At 40.0% G+C, this 20,483-nt stretch overlaps 1 protein-coding gene across 5 annotated transcripts in view; it reads left to right on the top strand.

Moving 5' to 3' along the window:
- AGXT2 (alanine--glyoxylate aminotransferase 2) overlaps positions 1-19,738 on the top strand; it is a 38,943-nt gene extending 19,205 nt beyond the window's left edge. For 3 of the 5 annotated variants that reach the window (XM_077116952.1, XM_077116949.1, XM_077116948.1), the window contains 7 exons: positions 1,405-1,505; positions 2,509-2,601; positions 6,081-6,213; positions 7,477-7,568; positions 9,195-9,344; positions 11,558-11,656; positions 19,609-19,738. In XM_077116952.1, the coding sequence (XP_076973067.1) occupies positions 1,405-1,505; positions 2,509-2,601; positions 6,081-6,213; positions 7,477-7,568; positions 9,195-9,344; positions 11,558-11,656; positions 19,609-19,716 (776 nt within the window). In that variant the 3' untranslated portion in view covers positions 19,717-19,738. Of the gene's footprint in view, positions 1-1,404; positions 1,506-2,508; positions 2,602-6,080; positions 6,214-7,476; positions 7,569-9,194; positions 9,345-11,491; positions 11,657-18,474; positions 18,555-19,608 lie in introns of those variants that run through there. The other 2 variants (XM_077116950.1, XM_077116951.1) reach the window with 2 other exon arrangements.
- The last annotated feature ends 745 nt before the right edge of the window (positions 19,739-20,483 follow it).

Here is a 20,483-nt window from a genome sequence, read left to right as displayed (position 1 = left end):
CACTGAAAATGAGAATTACAGACAGGCATCTTAAGGCTTTCTGGCCTTCTGAACTCTCCATATCAAGCTGGTCATTTAGAGGAATCTTCGATTGGTGATGCTACAAGTGTGTGGAGCCTACAAAAGTGAATTTTTCCGGAGGAACCTACCTCATTCTAGGCCTGGAAGAATTTCACAAATGAAATTCCAAGGGGAAATAAAAAGCTTCTAGCCAAAAATAACCAACATGCAAGTAAGGAAAACCTCATGATCATGAAACAGACCCATATGGATTTTAAATGATGGAATGATCAGACAGAATATAAAATTAATGTTTTTAATATGTTTAATGAAAATCAAATTTAAAATTTAAAATAAGTGCAAGTGATGAGGAACTATAAAGAATAACAAAGCATTTTTGAAAACAAATATATCTTCTAGTAGTAAAAAAAGCAATATTGAAACATAAAACTCAGTGAGTGGGTCTATCAGCAGGCTAGATTCTACTAAAAGGAGAATTAGTGAATTGGAAGATAAATCACTTGAATATGAACACTTTACTCCCTTTTCAGATAAGAAAGAGCTTCAAGTAAATTTCTCAATGTCTCATAGACAAAATCTCTACAATTATTTACCTCTTAACTGATTAAACATTTTTTATGCACCTACAATATACCATGCAGTTTGCTCAGCAGCAGAAGTTCAACAAATGAACAAGATATAGTTCTTGCCCAAGAAAAGACCTGTAAACAATGCAGCACACAGTGCCAAATGCTGCAAAGATGAAAGCAAGCTGGTGCTAGTACATTCCTTTTTAGGCTGAATTCTAGTTGCTTTACAAATCTACTTACTAATTCTAAAAACTGAGATACTTCGCAGTTTTAAAATCATGTAGCTTTGAAAAGTGGTGATAGGGTGGTGCAATGGTGGCTCAGCAGGCAGAATTCTCACCTGCCATGCTGGAGACCCGTGTTTGATTCCTGGTGCCTGCCCCTGCCAAAAGAAAAAGGAAAAGTGGGGATAAAAGGTAAATAAAATAGAGTACTTTTCAAAAAGATTAAATCCTTACTCCAATTACATTTGAATTAAATCTGCCCACTTCAGAGTATGGGTATCCTTACGTGCAACATTTACCTATACCAGACTCAGTGATGTTTGGAGGTATTTCTTCCCAAGTTGGAAACAATCAAAGTGTTTTGTTTTTGTTTTATGCATTTGTGGCTATTTTAATCTCCCTCCTTGATCCAAAGTACAAATCATTCTGACAGAATGAGAAATCCAAATCCTCACATCCTGATTAATATTCTAGGGGACTCTAATCAATTCACTCACCATGCTTTCTATTCTCTTTATTATGTTTTTCTCCTTTCTTTTAGATGTCATTCTCACATCTACAAAACCTACTTTTTGTGTGTGTTTTTCCAGACTCCTGCCAAGCTAAAGACCAGTATATTGAACAGTTCAAAGATACTCTGAACACGACTGTGGCCAAGTCAATTGCTGGATTTTTTGCAGAACCAATTCAAGTGGGTATATTAACATTTGAGCTGAGTTTTAAATTATTAGCAAGTTTTAACTCATTCTAGAGAATTCCAAACAAGGTTAAGTGTTCAATACTATATCCTTCTCCTCTTCCTCCCCTTCATTCTCTCCCTCTGTTTGAAAAAAGAAGGCCCCTGGTTTCCCATTTGCCTCTATAAAAGACATCTCTTCTATTCCCAGATTGAACTGATATATAGATGAAACTATTGACTTTCTAAAATTCTAAAGAAAAGGAAACCTCAGCAATTAGTAGCTGTTTAACGCCCACACTGTCAGAAAGGCCTTTCTTTAATCTTACCAAATCCCCTTATTCTACATTTTTCTAATTTTAAAGAAGAATAAATGCATGCATTCATTTTCAAGAAGGCATGTATATTAGTTTCCTAGGGTGTCTTAAGAAATTTGTTCTCTCATAGTTCTGGAGGCTAGAAATTCTGAAATCCAGGTGTTGGCAGGGCCATGCTCCTTTTGAAGGCTCTAGGAAAGAATCCTTCCTCATCCCTTCCTAGCTTCTGGTGCCTGCCAGCGATCCTTGGCATTCCTTGATTTACAGATGCATCACTTCAATTTCTGCCTCCATTGTCATATGGATGTCTTTCCTCTGTTTGTCTTCACATAACCTTATATGGGCACAAGTCACTGGATTTTAGGGGCCATCCTAATCCAATATGACCTTACCTTCATTATTTACAACTGCAAAAACCCTTTTTCCAAATAAGATCCCATCCTGAACTTCTGGATGAGCATGAATTGGGGGGGGGGGGGGGGGGGGGGAGGGATGACACTATTCAACCCAATACAGCTCAGCATAAAGGTAACAGCTCCTCTTTCACCCACAGTTGAAACAATTGTACAGATGGGTTTAAAAGCTGCCATTATCACTAATGATAATGATAATGACCCATCCTCTTTTTTTTTTAAACATTTTTAGAACTTTTCAAAGGGTTTGTGCTGTATTATAGGTCTTCTTGGTTTGGTCTTTTGCAGGGGGTGAATGGAGTTGTTCAATACCCAAAGGGGTTTCTAAAGGAAGCCTTCAAGCTGGTGCGAGAGAGGGGAGGCGTGTGCATTGCAGATGAAGTGAGTGACCACATGACAGGTGCAACAGTACTGCAACAGGGGTTAGGCTGGGGGCTCCCCAGAGGGAAATCTCAAACGCTCCTCTGTATTTCAGGCAGATGGCATCTAGTGTGTGACTTCCAACATGTGACTTACTAATGACACTTTTGCTAGTTAGCTGGCTGGTCTGTTAATGGACTAGCTGGTTGGTTTAACATGTACAATAGATAAAAATCCAAATGGCTGTCTATCAAATAAGTTACTGACAGGTATAGGTGATGCCACCATGGCTCAACAGATTTTTTTGATTCCTATTTGGGGATTGCTTTCAGTGGCAGCTTACAAACCACATAGGAAATTCAGACTCATAACCAAGTTAACTTCTCAATTTCTAACAAAATAGTATTAACCAACCTGACAGCATTCACCTTACCTTACTGACAAAATTTTCCTGGAAATCCAGCCTCTAAGTTAGAAGACTACCACATGTTACAAATATCTGAAACTTGTTCTCCCAAAATTCTCAAATAGTTTGAGTTGAGGCCGCATGGTTGGAATAAGCACACAGTACCCTCATGGGGACTACTTTAAAGGAAATAAAATTCACCAGTTGTGTAAGACTGTGATTTTACAATTTCCTTAGAACCACACCTCATTTTAAAGTGTACCAAAAGAAGTAGCCCTCTGCCTACTGAGAATAGTGATGGAGATCAAATAGCCAGAAGATGATCTGCAGGGCCACAGAAGTCCTGCTGGGCAGCTGGCCCATTGTTGGGTGAACCATCATGATGCTAACAAGTAGTTAAGGCTCTACCAGGGAATGTAAATACATGTTTCATACCTGTATTTTGGTGCTGCTGTCTTTACCTGAGCAGTTTTCCTCAACTAAAAAGCCCCTCTGGAGACATTGTGTTGCTCCACCAGCTGAATTCTTTTGCAATATTTTCACATGCAGTTCGGGCTGTCACCTTTGGGTGGACAGGATGATCACTGATGTGTAGCACACAAAAGCTTGGGCCAGCCTCTTCCTCCTACACCCATCCTCCTGTCCCTAGTCTGCCAGGACACGTACTGGGAAGATGAGCTATCCAAGGTCTTAGCTGAAGAAAGTTCTCCGCTACTAACAAAGGAGAAAAGCATATTTTGTCAGTTTGCAATTACCTACATCAGTGAATAAGATAAACTTTGACCTTCAGAATCAGCACATAATCAGCTGCCATTGTTTAGACTAATTAGAGAGAAGGTAGGCTGAATTAAAATAACGTATGAACTTCAGAATTTTCAAGACATGTAGTTTTATTTCTTTCAAGAACATCATTGGAAACTGTGTAACCCAGGGTGACCCTGAGAAGTACTATTCTAACGACCAGGTAAAAATAAGAATAGATAGACCTTTCTGAGCAATTACTATGTTCCAGGAAGTGTTTGCAATACTTTACATGTGTTAACCCAGCTAATATGAATGACAATGCTATAAAGTATATCCTACTGTTACTATTATTATTTTCCATATAAGCAACTTTAAGTCCAAGATGGTTAAGCCCCCTGTCAAGGTCATGCAGTTTGTAAGGATAGAGTCAGGACTCAAACCCAGCGACCTGAGACTGCAGAACTAACCATTATGCCAAGCTGCAGCTCAAGAATGTCTGGATGGTAGTGTAGACAGGAAAAGCATGCTTCGTAGGATGATGCAGGAGAAAGAAAACCTCAGGGCCAGGGCCAGTGTGGCCTGACACAAGTCATCTTAATTAGCTAGCCTTGAAAATTAATATTCTCACCTTTAAAATGAAAACTGGCTGCCCTGGTGATGTTGTAGCGCAGACTCTGTTTTTAATTTAAAATTGAAATTTTAACTTCAGTTTTAATTTAATTAGGCAAGGCAAGCACATTCAATCACCCATAGTCCCCACCCCTGCTCACTGCTGTAGATCCACCCCATTTCTCTCACTAATGTATACCCCTCACCTCCAAAGACATTTCAGTTTATAAAACTTGGAATGGGCCATCATAGCCCTACTCCAAAATTCCTATGGAACTCATGCTTCCCAGGTGATTAAACATGGTTCATTGTCCTATGTAATTTCATGTATTGTCCAGAAGCAATCTGATTTTTCACCCTTCCTATCATTTATGTGTGGTATTCAGATAGATGGAATAAAGAAGGAAGTCAGTCAGGCAGACAAACTGGATGGACTTCCCATGAGCTCCAACTACATTACCAATTTTTGGCAAATTAATTAGCTTGCCCAGAGGCCCATAACTAGGAAGTCAGAACCCAGGTCTGTTTGACTCCACGTCTGAGCTATTCTGCTGCCTTGGTCCCTACATCCAAATTCTAAGCCCTGAAATTTGCCTTTGCAGTAGCACCTGGATGAGAGTAGGGAATTGAGAAGAAAGCTTGCTCCTTTAAATTCTTTTCAGACTCAGCTTGGAGTGTCCAAACCCCTTTCCCCGACCTCCAATGTGTGTATGTGTAGAGAGAGAGTGAGAATGGAACAGACAAACAGAGTCAGCAAAAGATCAATGAATCGTCAACAATAAGCTTTGGCAGAAATTTGCAGGGAGATACTTGTGTCTGCTTTATTCAATCAGGCGCATGTGCCATTCCTTCCTTCATTCTAAAGATAGTCACTGTTGACTTTGTATCAGGCACTCTGCCTGCCAGCAGACATGTACATTGGTGATAATAGTGATAATAGAAACAAAGGGTTCCGATGGCAGCATGTCCAGGGTACTTTGAGTGGGAGCCTCCCTGGGTCTCAGGAAAAGCTTCCTAGACCAGGTGATGTTGAAGCTATGTTTTGAAGGACAAGGATTTAGTGAGGTAAAGGAGCTAGGAGAAAGTCTTCTAGGCAGAGGGAACAGAATGTACAAAATCACAAAGCTGAGGTCAACTTTTAGTGCAAATAACCACAATTTCTAGATAAGAGGAGTTAAATCCAGAGTTGCCCTGCTCAGCTGGCTCTTCTCCATGACACATATCTCAGGAAGAAAGAGACCATGGGGAAGAGTATGACCAGCTTATCTGGGCCAGAAAGCAATGCTCCAGCCCCATGGTGACTTCTGCTTCATTCAGCCTGGGAAAGATCTAGCGTCTTCCCTCTTCTCCTGGCTGCCTCGTACAGTAGAGGTCTCTATTAAGGATTGTTCATCATAACAATCCCTTTCACATGCATTATTTCAATGACACTCACCTCCTGCTCCACCTCCAGTTGCCTGTGACATGTTGTTAGTATTTCTATTTGGCAGATGAATTAGAGTTTTAGAGGAACTAAGAAACTTATCCAAAATTGCACAAAGCTAGTAAATGGTAGAGATGCCTCAACTCCCAGGTACAGACCCAGTGATCTGTCCACCATAGTACCATAATAGTGATGGCGATGGCAATGACAATATTGAAGAGGAAGAGGATGAAGAAGAGAAGGAAAGGGAAGAGATCAGAGTCAGAAAAACCAGACTTTCTGGAAAAGTTTCCAATGGTTTCACATTTGTTTCATCAGGTGCAGACAGGATTTGGAAGGTTGGGGTCTCACTTCTGGGGCTTCCAAACTCACGGTGTCCTGCCTGACATTGTCACCATGGCTAAAGGCATCGGGAATGGCTTTCCCATGGCAGCAGTTGTGACATCTCCAGGTGGGACCTTCAGGCAGTTTGTGTTTCTTCTGGGCCTCCAGCATTAGCGTTGGTATAAACACATGTATTTAAACTGTGTGGGTTGGAGACAGTGATGGCAACTACGCAGGGCATTTCCAAGCAAATGAAAGAGAGAAACCATCTGTCAGACATGTTTTGGAACAGACGGAAGAAAACCCTTGCATTCTTCCTTCACCTCCAGAATGAAATACAGGGTTCTTCCACACCAAGGAAGTATAAGAGAAAGCATGACAAAAACAAAGCAAAATCAACCCTGAAACTTCCAAGGAAATCTTATTTTTGAAGGACACTCTTAGCTGGTCTTGTTATATCAATAAGCTGTAGACTTAAGGTCCAATGTGACAGTTTACTCTGTTGATGTCTCATCAATAAAACACCCAAACATAGTTTTATGCAATTAGCAAGAACATTCCACATTCTATGAAATGAACATTAAAATTGACAGCATTTTTCATATTAGTGAGGTTTTCAAAAAAAATGATTTTAAAGCATTCATGGTTGAAGAGCTTAAAATTATTTCATGTATTTTTCCCACCAAAAGTAAGCACATTAAAGCATTGCAGGATAATTAGGTGCCTTGTGATATCTCAGTACAAAGGTACCTTTCATAAAGATACAAAACTGTGTATATAGAAGGTGAAGTACAATGTATTAAATATACACTGGCCCTGGAACAATCGGGAAATTATGTTACTATAACCTTGATGGGAGGTTGTTTTCTTGATATTTCCTTTTTAACCCCAAGAGTGGAAGCCAGGGAAAAAAGGCTTAGCTATTTGAAGGTTCCACGTAAATTACAATAAATGAAGGTACTTTTTAATTCACACAACACAACACATTAAAGATCATGATATCAAAAGTCTCACCAAGTAGAAGCCTAGAGGAGGTTCAGTGTAGTCAAGGCATTTTCCATTCAACTAACATTTATTAAATGTTATTAAAATAATATGTAGTGCAGAAATATTCTGTGCTGAAATGGATAGCATGTTAATGCAAATGTTCTACAAATATTTATGCATGTAAACAATATGTGATAATATTGAGTCAAATATAAGTATTAAATAAAACTCTTCAATGACAATTAAAAAAAAAAAGTCTCACCAAGTAAATAGTCTATTTTTCCTTATCCACTCTTAGGTAGGTGAAGAATGAATTGGAAGTGATGCTGTTTACAGCACAGAATTAAATATAATCCAGATCGTGTGGTGGGAGATTATGGATATTTGATTTTTTTCCTCCTAGAGATTGCCCAGTCTTTGGCAAAACGCCTGCTTCACTTCAACACCTTTGGAGGAAACCCCATGGCCTGTGCCATCGGATCAGCTGTGCTTGGGGTAGGTCCCACAGCTACCTTACCATCACCCATTACTTGTTTCACAAACTGACTGCTTCAAATATACACAAATGATCAGAACGCTGTCACATTACATGACTAAGGTGAAGATTCAATTAATGGCTTGTGAATTTAATTAGATTTGCAGTTATTATCCTGCCTTCCCCACCAACCCACTTTTTTGTTTTAAGATCTAGTTTGGGTGCATGAAATATTGGATAAGAAATCATATGTAATTAGTAACTTCTCATGCATGGGAAAACTCTAAGAATATCCCTAATCAGCTGGACACTGAAATGTTTTTATCTGGGTGTGTGCCATGGATAGTTACTACCATTTTTTCATTTTTATTTTGGCCCTGACACATACTTTCCCTTCCTTCCTTTTGTTGTACTGCCATCAATTAAACAATTACAAAGAAGCTGAGGTCTATATGACTACTAACTAGGTGATTTAGCTATTATGAAAAACTCTTTGCCTATACCTTATTGATTAGCCTGCAGTCTCATTTAAAAAGATGTTTTAAATGACCTTGCTAATATGCATGACAACATTTGCTTAAATAGTTATAACATATATCTGGAAGGATGCACGATTAATTAACACCAGTGGCTTTTGTGGGGAAGGGAAGTTGGTAACTGGAGGACTGGGGAGCCAGTAACAGTCATCTTGCCATATACCCTTTCATATTTCTGATTTTTGTACCATACATATGATTAACCTACTCAAAAAATTAAATTTGAAAGTATTTTTAAATAAAAAATAAGTGTAAGCTGCCCTTGCTAATTAGTTATCTTCAAATACAACTACATCACAGGATGAGAAAGTGTGGGTAGAAATGTGTCATTTATTTCATTTATAGAAATGAACAACTTGTTTATTAACTGTTTGTGTCACCTTAACCGATTCAGAAGATAGAGAAAGCTTATCTAAAGAACAAATAGTCCTTTGCACATCAATGTTTGCTTGGATTCCTGCAATTATTTTCAGCTAAATTTAGAGTATATTTTGCATGTCTTGTCAACAATCACAGCTCTCTTCTGTGAGGCGAGTTTCGGTGCCAACACTTTTATGTCGCCAGGAGCCCTGGTTTTAGATCTAGACAGAGCTCGGCTCTGCTAAAGCATTTAGGATTCCACGTGACCTCACTTGGGCTATGAGAGCTTGTGTCTGGCTGAGGGCTGCCTAGGCAAAGATAAACAAGCTCCCAGTTGAGCAAGAGCCCATGACATTTCTTCCCTCAGAGCAGCTTCCACTACCCTACATGCAAGGAAAGACAGGGCCAGAGTGCTTGCCTTATTCACCACTGTATCCCAGGTCATAGCAAGGCTTGATAATAATGAACCTCAGGATTCCAGATTCTGTGTTACTAATTGCAAAGACCGGTCTTCTATTCTTTCCTAGGTTCCTACCCACCCATGTAGGTGAGATGGATTTGGAAAGACATGCATTCCCTCTACAAAAATTGTTTCTCCTCAGCAAATCATTTTATAGAACCTAGTGTGGCTGCACTAGACTTTGCCTTGGGTTCCATTTTTCTGGTTAAGTACTGCAAAGCAGGTGCCAGCTTTCCAGTCAATTTTAGACAATTTCTTTCATGTAAGGTCATTTGTGGCTCTCTCCACAGGTGATTCAAGAAGATTGCCTCCAGGAAAACAGTCAAGAAGTTGGTACCTATATGTTACTGAAGTTTGCTAAGCTGCGGGAGAAGTTTGAAATTGTGGGAGATGTTCGAGGCAAAGGCCTCATGATAGGAATAGAAATGGTGAAGGATAAGGTAGGTTCTGATCTGCTGCTCTCTCTATGGGTGCTCTCGCGTAGCAGGGATTAAAGTGAGAAACATCAGCTGAAAGCTCAGGGAGAGAGTATACAAGGACAGCCAGATTCATCAAAGCCCATCAGAGATGAATAGAGCATGTTGAGTAAAACAAAATGCTAGCAGATGGCCAAGAATGCTAAAGGGATGAGGGAGAACATTTGGAAAAGGGAACTGGTATTATCCTTGCCAGACTAGACCAAGATCATCGGCTATGAATAACTGGATATTTGGAATTAGAAATATAGGGAAGAGAGGAAATCATCTGGAAAGGGGCAAGTGACCCAGAGAGTTAGTGGAAGTAAGGAAGAAGGGCCAGGAGAAGGTTGTGGTGCTGGGTTGAGTGGAGATGTTAATGTTATAATGTGTTTTGTGTTTATTTGCGAGTGTTTGTCTCCAGAGTAACCAGGGGGAAATGTATCTTTCTGATGTTCCCTGCTGTCACTTCAAATTCAACATAGGGACAATTGAATTTAGCATTTTCCCCCCAAAACAGTTATTTATCCCAAGGTTATTATTTCTGTCTTTCACCCTCCACCATTCTGCCAATCACCCAGCCTCAGAGTCACAAAATAATCTGTGACACCTTCCCCTTCCCTTATTTCTACCATCAAGACTTGTTGATTCTTTCCTTTCCATGCCACTCCATTCCTTCCCTTTGTCCCTTTGTTTCCACTGTTGCCCCTACATCCCATGCTGGTAGGAAATTGTCACCTTCTTCCATAAAAACAAAGTCTACATCCTCTAAGGAGAACAACAGCAGGAGAATCTCAACATGGGAGTTATAGCCAGACCAACCTGGCAGTCCTAATTCTTATCCACAGAGATCCAGCTTCCCCTAGAGTGATTTCTTGCAAATTACAAGAATATCAAATCCTTCCTAGTTTGAAAGGGTTGCTATTCAATCCCTTTAATATTCATATCAAACCATAAGATTCATCCATTAATACCACATAGCAGAGCCTGTATAGAGCTGGAATGCTTAAATAAAATTTAAAAACTAAGGGAAGACAGCAGGAAAATAAAGAGTAATAGGAGACAAGGCCCTCTGGCTCACAAGCCATAACGCACTTACCTTTAGCTTGTGGCCCAGTGTATTAGCTAGGGTTCTCTAGAGAAACAGAATCAGCAGGAAATATCTGTAGATATAAAATTTATAGACGTGTCTCACGTAGCTGTGGGAACATAGAGTCCAAGATCTGTAGGGCAGGACACAAGCTGGTAATTCCAATGAAGGTCCTCAATGAACTCTGAGAAGAGGCTGGTAGACAAACATGGGAATGGAAGAGTCCAAAATCGATAGGGCAGGCTGTGAAGCTGATGACTCCAATGAAGGGTGTGCATGACCTCCACAGGGGACACTCTCCAGCTGAAGCAGGAAGAGAGTCTCTTCTGAATCCTCCTTAAAAGTCTTCCAGTGATTAGATTAAGCATCACTCATTGCAGAAGACACTCCCCTTGGCTGATCACAAACACAATCAGTTGTGGATGCAGCCCCACCAACCTCTCCCCACCCCAACCCATGTCAGCACAGGTGACTAGCTTATCTGATCCCAAAAGATGGGAGAAACTGCAGATGCCTAGTGAAGTGAAATGACCTGTTGTCTCTCAAAGATCATGACTTTCTTAACCCTGAAGGATTAAGTCTTGGGGAAGGATGAGCAAATTCCACCAGTAGGAAAGATGAAGACAAACTGGACACAGCCCAGTTACCCAAGCTGTGCTGTGGCTCAGGAAAAGTTTGGTCTGTTGATGCTATTGTGCAACTTCTGAGCCATTTCCTTGACTTTGAAATGATTTTTTTTTTTAATATGGGCAATCAAAAGTGAAAGTTGAGAATTCCATCAAGAAAGCAGACTCCAAATTCAAAAATCCCAGGGGAGCCACTGACAGAGCCAAGATTCACTGGCTATCTACATTGAACTTTGTTTTGTCTTTGGGTATTTGGGATGAATTAGGATAAAAACAAATATTTTTAATAACACACCCCATTCCCCACTCCCAAACTCTGGGCCATCAATTAACAGCTTCATTCGATTACAGAGAAAGAAAGGAGGAAGAAAGAAAAATGGCCCTGATTGCTGAAGTTGCTTTTTCTTTTATTTTAGAAATAATGCCTTTGATCAGCCACTCAAGCACCAAATAGACAAATTTTTTTTTAAATGTGTTGACAGATGAGCCGCCAGCCTCTTCCTTTGGAAGAAGTAAATCAAATCCATGAGGATTGCAAATGCATGGGGCTCCTAATTGGCAGAGGTGGCATTTTTTCACAGGTAAGAGGAAGTCTGGTCTTTTCCTATCATTTTAGATGAGCATCTCCCTGATATCCCAATGTTGGTCACATTTCCTCACGACTCTGCTAAGGGACATTGGCCTCCATGACTAATGCTTAGTGTCAAAAGAAAAAGGCAGTTTGAAGTTGAAGATGATCATATGAAGATATAGCTTTTACAACGTGACTGTGATTATGAAAACCTTGTATTTGATGCTCCTTTTGTCCAGTGTATGGACAGATGAGTAAAAATATATGAATAAAAGATAAATAATAGGGAAGATAAGGAATAAATTAAGTTGGGTAGATGGAAATACCATGGTCAATGGGCGGGGAGGAGTAAGAGGTATGGGATGTATGAGATTTTTCTTTTTATTTATTTTTCTGGAGTAATGCAGATGTTCTTAAAAATGATCATGGCAATGAAAACACAACTATGGGAGCCATTGATCGTACTGTATGTGTCTGAAGACTTGTCAATAAAAATATTTTAAAAAAATAAAAAGAAAGAACAGTGATGCCTTCAAGCCATTAGGGGGAGAGGTGGGTCTCTGTTTTGTGAGGAATAGATACAGAGGACATTATAAACAAGACATACAGACAAACCAGAGGATTTACAGTATAGGCCAAAAAAGAGTTACAAGAGCCATGCAATAAATCATTTTTTCATGTGTGATGTCATTCTAGCCATTGTTAAGAGACATCCTAGCAGAGCCCTGGGCTCTGACTTTATAAACCCTGAAAGCTGCCAAGCCTTTTAGTGGCCGCTGTGGCTGAGAGGAATAAATAGCTCTAGCAGGCCTGCGTGACCCCTGCAGGAAAGGTGGGGTCCTAATACAGAACTCAAAACTCAGCTATTCCCACTGCTTTAACCCTCAGGCTGGGAGACTCCAGAGACCAAGCCCTCCCCTCCCTCTTCCTGGGAAAGCCAACTACAGCTCCATGGTTGGGCCCCTTTCTTGGCTCTGCCATCCCAGCCTGTGCTGCTGCTGCCCTTAATGAGGCAATCTGCCCCTAACTCCTTCACACCTACAGGACCCTCACTCCCTGCACAGTTGGAAGGATGAGATTAACTTCCAGTTCCACTGGTCTTCCAATGCACCCTTGTCCTCTGTCATCTTTCTTTCCCATTTTAAGCATCCGTCATTCTCCTCAGTTTCCTTGTTCAACTCCTATGCCTTTCACTCTATTTCATAGACAATCTTGCCTTATACTTCCCAAAGAAAGTTGAGACTGTTAGGCAGGTTCTCACTATAATCTCATCTGTTCCCACAGCCACTCTTACCCCCTTCCCTGAAGATTCAGAAAATGAGGCATCTCTCCTCTTCAAATCCAAATCTCCCTCCCGTTCTCCTGACTTTTGATGCTCCCTCCACCTCCATTCCAGGAATCACCTCCTTGTCCTCTTGCATTTTTAACTTCTCCTCACCTTCCCTTCAGCCTATAAACAAACAGGCTTATAGCTTTCCCAGCCCAAATCCAAACCACGGTGAACAAAACCAGAAAAAGAACTTTTACTGGGACTGCTCTGTGGATGTTTCCTAAGTCCTGAAATATGTCTTTGAACATATCAGACTGTAATTAAATTACTAAAAACCCTAATATGTACAACTGACATAGACATAAAACCACTATTGTTTACTCAGTTGTTTGGCAAACTATTATGGGCTTCAGAGGCAGGTACCATGCTGGGAACTGAAGCTACAATGATAAATAAGATCCAGTCCCTATCTTATTGAGCTGGCAGGCAAAAAAAACACATGAACAGAAAATTGCAATAAAATACAGTGAGTTCAATGGGAGATATAAAAAGGGCATTATCGGAAGGAAAAAAAGGGACTCAACGAATAGTGTGGCTTATCTGAGCCTTAAAAAATGAAGGAAACAAAGTATGCATAGAAATATTGCAAAGTGCAACAAGTTACAAGCATTCTAGTATGGCTGGAGCAGAAGGCCTAAGGCAGCAAATATGGAAGAGATGAGGCTGAAGAAGTAAAAGTGAAAAAATCTTACTACTTGTCCAGCATTGTTTTAAACACTTTGCATGTATTGACCCATTTAGGATTCACAATGAGCCTAGAAGGTGGGTGCTAGTATTATTCTCATCTTACAAATGAGGAAAAAGAAGCACAGAGAGGTGAAGAAAATAGCCCAAAGTCACACCACTAATGAGGGTTGAACAGGATCCAAACTCAGGTGATCTGATTTCTGAATCTGTCCTCTGAGGAGGGTCATTATGAGAGGACCAGACTGCAATCAGGAGGCCAAGTAGGCAGCAGGTGATGCTGTTTGAACCTGAGCAATGGTAGTAGGGAAAGAGGAGACCTTCTGAGAACAATTCTGAAAGTGAAATGGACGGAACTTGGATATGAAGAAAAAGGGCGAGTCAGGATGACTCCCTCCTGTCTAAGTTAGTTCAGAGAAGGCAATAATCAATACATCTTTGAACATGCTCCATTTGAGGTGTTTATGGGAATTCCATTCTATATACGAACCTGTAGCTCAGACACAACAGCTGAGCTGAAGACAACGATTTGGGAGTCATCGATATATGGCTGATGAAGTAAGGAAATCTCCTGGGAAGTGTGTTTAAAGCAGTGAGTTGAAGATAGAAGTACCACCATCGTGTAAAGGGTAGGTGGAGGAAAAATTGCCCAGATAAGACAGAAAAGGGGCAGAAGGGGATGGGGAGAGGCAGGAGTGAGCAATCAGGGAAGCAAAAGAGTGGAGAGGTTCAGGAAGAGGGAGAGATCAAAGTAGCAAGTGCAGCAGAAGAGGCAAGAAAAAAATGAGGGCTAAGATACGTCCATTGGGTACCACACTTAGGTTACTGACAGCTTGAGCCAGAGTGGTGTCAGAATGTTGATAGGTACAAAAATCAGACTGCAGTGGGTTGCAATGTGGATTGAAAAAATATGGCTAATAAACACCAACTAGTTTTTTAAATGTTTGGATAAAAGCAGGAAGATAGCATTTATGTGGTAACTAGAAGAGGACAAAGGAGTCAACGCAGATTTGTATTTTGGCATGGTTTATATTTGGATTAAGAGAGTTTTTTTTTAACTTGTTTTATTAAAAAAAATTAACAAACAAAACATTAAGATATCATTCCATTCTACATATACAATCAGTAATTCTTAATATCATCGCATAGTTGCATATTCATCATTTCTTAGAACATTTGCATCGATTTAGAAAAAGAAATAAAAAGACAACAGCAAAAGAAATAAAACAATAACAGAGAAAAAAAGATTATACATACCATACCCCTTACCCCTTGCTTTCATCTACCACTAGCATTTCAAACTAAATTTATTTTAACATTTGTTCCCCCTATTATTTATTTTTATTCCATGTGTTCTATTCTTCCGTTGATATAGTAACTAAAAGGAGCATCAGACACAAGGTTTTCACATTCACAGTCTCATTGTGAAAGCTATATCATTGTTCAGTCATCAAGAAACATGGCTACTGGAACACAGCTCTACATTTTCAGGCAGTTCCTTCCAGCTTCTCTGCTTCATCTTGAACAACAAGGTGATATCTACTTAATGCATAAAAATAACCTCCAGGATAACCTCTCAACTCTGTTTGGAATCTCTCAGCCATTGACACTTAGTCTCATTTCACTCTTCCCCCTTTGGTCGAGAAGGTTCTCTCAATCCCTTGATGTTAATTCTCAGCTCATTCTAGGGTTTTTCTCAATCCCTTGATGCTGAGTTTCAGCTCGTTCCAGGATCTCTGTCCCACGTTGCCAGGAAGGTCCACATCCCTGGGAGTCATGTCCCACACAGAGATGGGGAGGGTGGTGAGACTGCTCGTCATGTTGGCTGGAGAGAGAGGCCACATCTGAGCAACAAAAGAGGCTCTCTTGGGGGTGACTCTTAGGCCTAAATTTTAAGTAAACTTGACCTATCCTTTGTGGGGTTAAGTTTCGTATGAACGAACCCCAAGACTGGGGGCTCAGCCTATAGCTTTGGTTGTCCACACTGCTTGTGAGAATATCAAGAATTCAACTTGGGGAAGTTGAATTTCTCCCCACTCTCACCATTCCCCTAAGGGGGCTTGCAAATACTTTTCCAGTCACTGATTAAATCACTCTGGGATTCATCAGGGCATCACTCTGGACAAACCAACAAAATCTCATGTCCTACCTGAGATTCCAAGTACTTATGACATTCAATCAAACTATCTACATGAGTTATATTAGGAAATGCTCTAGTCAAAATATAAATGTTGTAACAAATAAACATTTTTTGCTTTAGTCTCACACATAAGGTGACATTTTAAAGTATTAATTATCATCTATTTTCAGCACCCTGCAATAATGATATTCCTTTGTTCTTCCTCATGCAAAAATATTTTTTAAATTTGTACATTGTACATTTCACTATTATTATACTCTAGGCATTCCTGGATTATACCATCTCGATCTTTACCATCTATCTTTCTTTCTGATTTCATTTATGTCCCCAGCCCTCCTCCCTCTATCCCTCACATGCAGCTTCATTCACTGTTTTAACATAATTACATTACAGTTAGATAGTATTGTGCTGTCCATTTCTGAGTTTTTGTATCCAGTCCTGTTGCACAGTCTGTTTCCCTTCAACTCCAGTTACCCAATATCTCACCCTGTTTCTATCTCCTGATGGTCTCTGTTACCAAGGAAATATTCCAAGTTTATTCACTAATGTCAGCTCATATCAGTGAGACCATACAGTATTTGTCCTTTTGTTTCTGGCTAATAACACTCAACATAATGTCCTTAAGGTCCATTCATGTTGTTACATACTTCATAACTTTATTCTGTCTTACAGCTGCATAATATTCCATCTTATGTAAATGTCACAGTTTGTTTAGTCAACTCTCTGTTGATGGACATTTTGGCTGTTTCCATCTCTTGGTAATTGTTAATAATGCTGCTATAAACATTGGTGTGTAAATGTCCATTTGTGTCCTTGGCCTCGTGTCCTTTGAGTAGAGACAGCATATAGATGGGTCATGTTTTTAATTCATTCTGCCAGACTATGTCTTTTGATTGGAGAGTTTAATCCATTAACATTCAGTGTTATTACTGCATGGGTAGTACTTTCTTCTACTATTTTGCCTTCTGGATTTTATATGTCGTATCTAATTTTCCTTCTTTTTACCTTTACTCATAGTCTTCCTTTCTACTCTCTTCTCCACACCTCTCTCTTCTGTCTTCGTATCTGTCTCTAGTGTTCCCTTTAGTATTTCTTGCAGAGCTGGTCTCTTGGTCACAAATTCTTTCAGTGATTTTTTGTCTGAAAATGTTTAAATTTCTCCCTCATTTTTGAAGGACAATTTTGCTGGATATAGAATTCTTGGTTGGCAGTTTTTCTCTTTTAATAATTTAAATAAATTATCCCACTGTCTTCTCGCCTCCATGGTTTCTGCTGAGAGATCTGTGCATAGTCTTATTGGACTTCCCTTGTATGTGATGGATTGCTTTTCTCTTGCTGCTTTCAAGATCCTCTCTTTTTCTTTGACCTCTGACATTATGATTATTAAATGTCTTGGAGTATGTTTATTTGGATCTATTCTCTTTGGGGTACGCTGCACTTCTTGGATCTGTAATTTTAAGTCTTTCATAAGAGTTGGGAAATTTTCAGTGATAATTTCCTCCATTAGTTTTTCTCCTCCTTTTCCCTTCTCTTCTCCTTCTGGGACACCCACAACACGTATATTCATGCACTTCATATTGTCTTTCAATTCCCTGAGTCCCTGCTCATATTTTTCCATTTTTTCCCCTATAGTTTCTGTTTCTTGTCAGATTTCAGATGCTCCATCCTCCAGTTCAGAAACCCTATGTTCTGTCTCTCGAAATCTACCATTGTAGGTTTCCATTGTTTTTTTCATTTCTTCTACTGTGTCTTTCATTCCCATAAGTTCTGTGATTTGTTTTTTCAGACTTTCAGTTTCTTCTTTTTGTTCTTTCCTTGCTTTCTTTATATCCTCCCTCAATTCATTGATTTGATTTTTGATGAGGTTTTCCATGTCTGTTCATACATTCTGAATTAATTGTTTCAGCTCCTGTATGTCATTGGAATTGTTGGTTTGTTCCTTTGACTGGCCCATATCTTCAATTTTCCTAGTGTGATTTGTTATTTTTTGCTGGCGTCTAGGCATTTAATTACCTTAATTAGTTTATTCTGGAGATTGCTTTCACTCCTTTTATCTAGGGTTTTCTTGCTGGATGAATTTATTGTCTATCTGTTCTTTGACATTCTGTTCAGCTTTATCTGGACCTTTAGCTTAAGTTTTGTTTAACAGAGGAGAATTTTTCAGTTCTTGTTTTCTTGTTTCTTGCCCTGCTTGTGTGATGCCTTTCCCCCCGACACACATTAGGAGGATCTACTTAGATATTATAGACCCCAGCCAGATTTTCCCAGACCAAACTGGCCTCCTATCAGGAGGAAAGAGTCACCTGCATCGGTTTTCCCTGAGGATGAGACCCAGCAGGTTGAAAGACTTTCCTGTGAAGTCTCTGGACTCTGTTTTTCTTATCCTGCCCTGTGTGTGGCGCTTGTCTGACTGCAGGTCCCACCAGCATAAGATGGTGCGGTACCTTTAACTTTGGCACACTCTCCAATTCTGGGGGTGCTCACAGCCGGTCCAGCTGGTCCAGACTGGGGTACGTTGTGTGTCTGGTCACTGATGTGGCCCCAGGAGCTGTTCTGTACTGTTTCTGGTTATTTAGTAGTTGTTCTGGGGGACGAACTAAAACACGCACGTAGTTAAGCTGCCATCTTGACCCGGAACTCAGATTAAGAGAGTTTTAAGCCTATTTGTTTATAGGCTGAGGGAAGGCAATGAAATGTCAAAAATGCAAGAGGACAAGGAGATGATACCTGGTGGAGGGAGCATTGAGAATCAGGAGCACAGATGGAAGAGATTTGAACAGGAGCAATGCCTCATTCTCTGAACCTTCAGGGAAGGAGGTAAGAGTAGATGTGGGAACAGATGAGTTTATAGAGAGAACTTGCCTAACAACTTCAACTTTCTCTGAGAAGTGTGAGGCAAGATTGTCTATGAAATAGAATGAGAAGCATAGGATTTGAGCAAAGAAACTGAGAAGAATGATAAAAGTTTAGAATAGGAAAGATGACTGACAGAGGACAAGAAAAACTTGTGGAACCAGCAGAAGTCAGAGACACTTAATATCTAGTGGTGTCAGTGTGTCCAGCTGTTTGATTTTCTTAACAGTTGTGAGCTATCTATAGTGGAGCAAAGAAGTTCAATTATAGCACTGATCAGGATTGGGACTTGGCCATGGGGGTACAGGAGAAGGATAGAAATGCAAATGAAATAAAGGGGTAGGTGACAAAGTAGTTCAGACAATCAGCTATGTGCTACAAACTGGGCAAGAAGGGAATGAAGAGATCTAGTTGGGGCACTAAACTTGAAGAGAATGATGGAAGAGGAGACTTAAGTAGTAATGAAAAGGGCAAATGGAATAGGAATCAGAAATTGAGTTATTCCTGGTGAAGAGGGAGCTTATGATTCTGGCCTTGGATGTGAATGGTTGGAAAAGAGTGAAGAGGAAGGTCCCGGAAGCTTTAACAATAGAGAAACTGAGAAACTTGTTTGTTGTGTTGTACACGGAGATCACCCTGGGTGATGACAAAGATGGAGCTAGATAGGTGCCTAAGGCCTCAGTGAAGGTGTTGAAGGACCAAGAAATGAACAGAGGGCAAAAAAAAGAAGGCCATAGCCAGAAGGCATGAGCCTCAGAGGGACAAGGATTTTCACAGGACTGGAGAATGAATGGTCTGGATATAGCAGTTGGGAGAGAAGTTGAAGCCAACCCAGTGAGCAAAATATTAGAAATGTCATAGAAACAAGATTTTGCATTCTTAATTTAGTGCATTTCCTTGATTTTATATTTGATTCCATGATGATTTGTTGCTCTATTTTATTTTGTTTTTCCAGACATTCCGTATTGCGCCTCCAATGTGTATCACTAAGCCAGAAGCTGATTTTGCAGTGGAAGTATTTCATGCTGCCTTAATCCAACACATGGAAAGAAGAGCCAAGTAACATTTTTAAAAATAAAACACCACAAACAGTTGTGTTCAAGGGTAAATTTGAGGAATTTCAGAACTCCTGGCTTTTGGAGAAAATCTACGACTCCTTGGTGGTTATAAAGAGAGGGGTGACTGTTTGCCAGCCATATCTGTTAACAGAGCCCCATTATCTTAAGAAATCCATCCTTCAGGGAAAGAAACTCAATCCCTAGCTCAGAAAATAAATCCTAATTGGCTAGATTAATTATGATAATATGACTACCCTTTGCAGTGACTGGCTCATGCATGAATCTCTGATGTATTGTCAATGAATCCTGAAGGAAAATCTTTGGGGGTAAGAGAACTTTTCTTCATCCTTTCTTTTTCATCTCAGGAAGAGATGTGTTCTCCCTGCACTGAAAACATCACGATGTCGTGATGTGATTCCTGGAACCATGTCAGCCATCTTGGGATCACAAGGACAAAGCCTATTTGCTGAGGTTAGAAGGCGGATTGAATCTGAGTCCTTAGTGATGTCAGTGAACCACTGACTTAACCAACTCTAAAGATACCCTACATTGGGTCTTCTTGTTACATGATGCATTAGTAGTTAGGGTTTTCCAGGAAAACAGAACCAATAGGATACATATAAGTTTTCTAGACTGTTTAAAGCAGATACCATGAAATGGGTTTGCTTAAACAACGGGAATTTATTAGCTTACAGTTTGAAGCCAAGAAAATGTCCAAATCAAGGCATCAACAAGACAATTCTTTCTTCCCAATGACCAGCTGCTAGCAATC

This window comes from Tamandua tetradactyla, chromosome 9, assembly GCF_023851605.1.
Source record: "Tamandua tetradactyla isolate mTamTet1 chromosome 9, mTamTet1.pri, whole genome shotgun sequence".
NCBI classification, from domain to species: domain Eukaryota; kingdom Metazoa; phylum Chordata; class Mammalia; order Pilosa; family Myrmecophagidae; genus Tamandua; species Tamandua tetradactyla.
The sequence above is the reverse complement of the archived record's forward strand: the minus strand, read 5'-3'. Positions and strand labels throughout refer to the sequence as shown.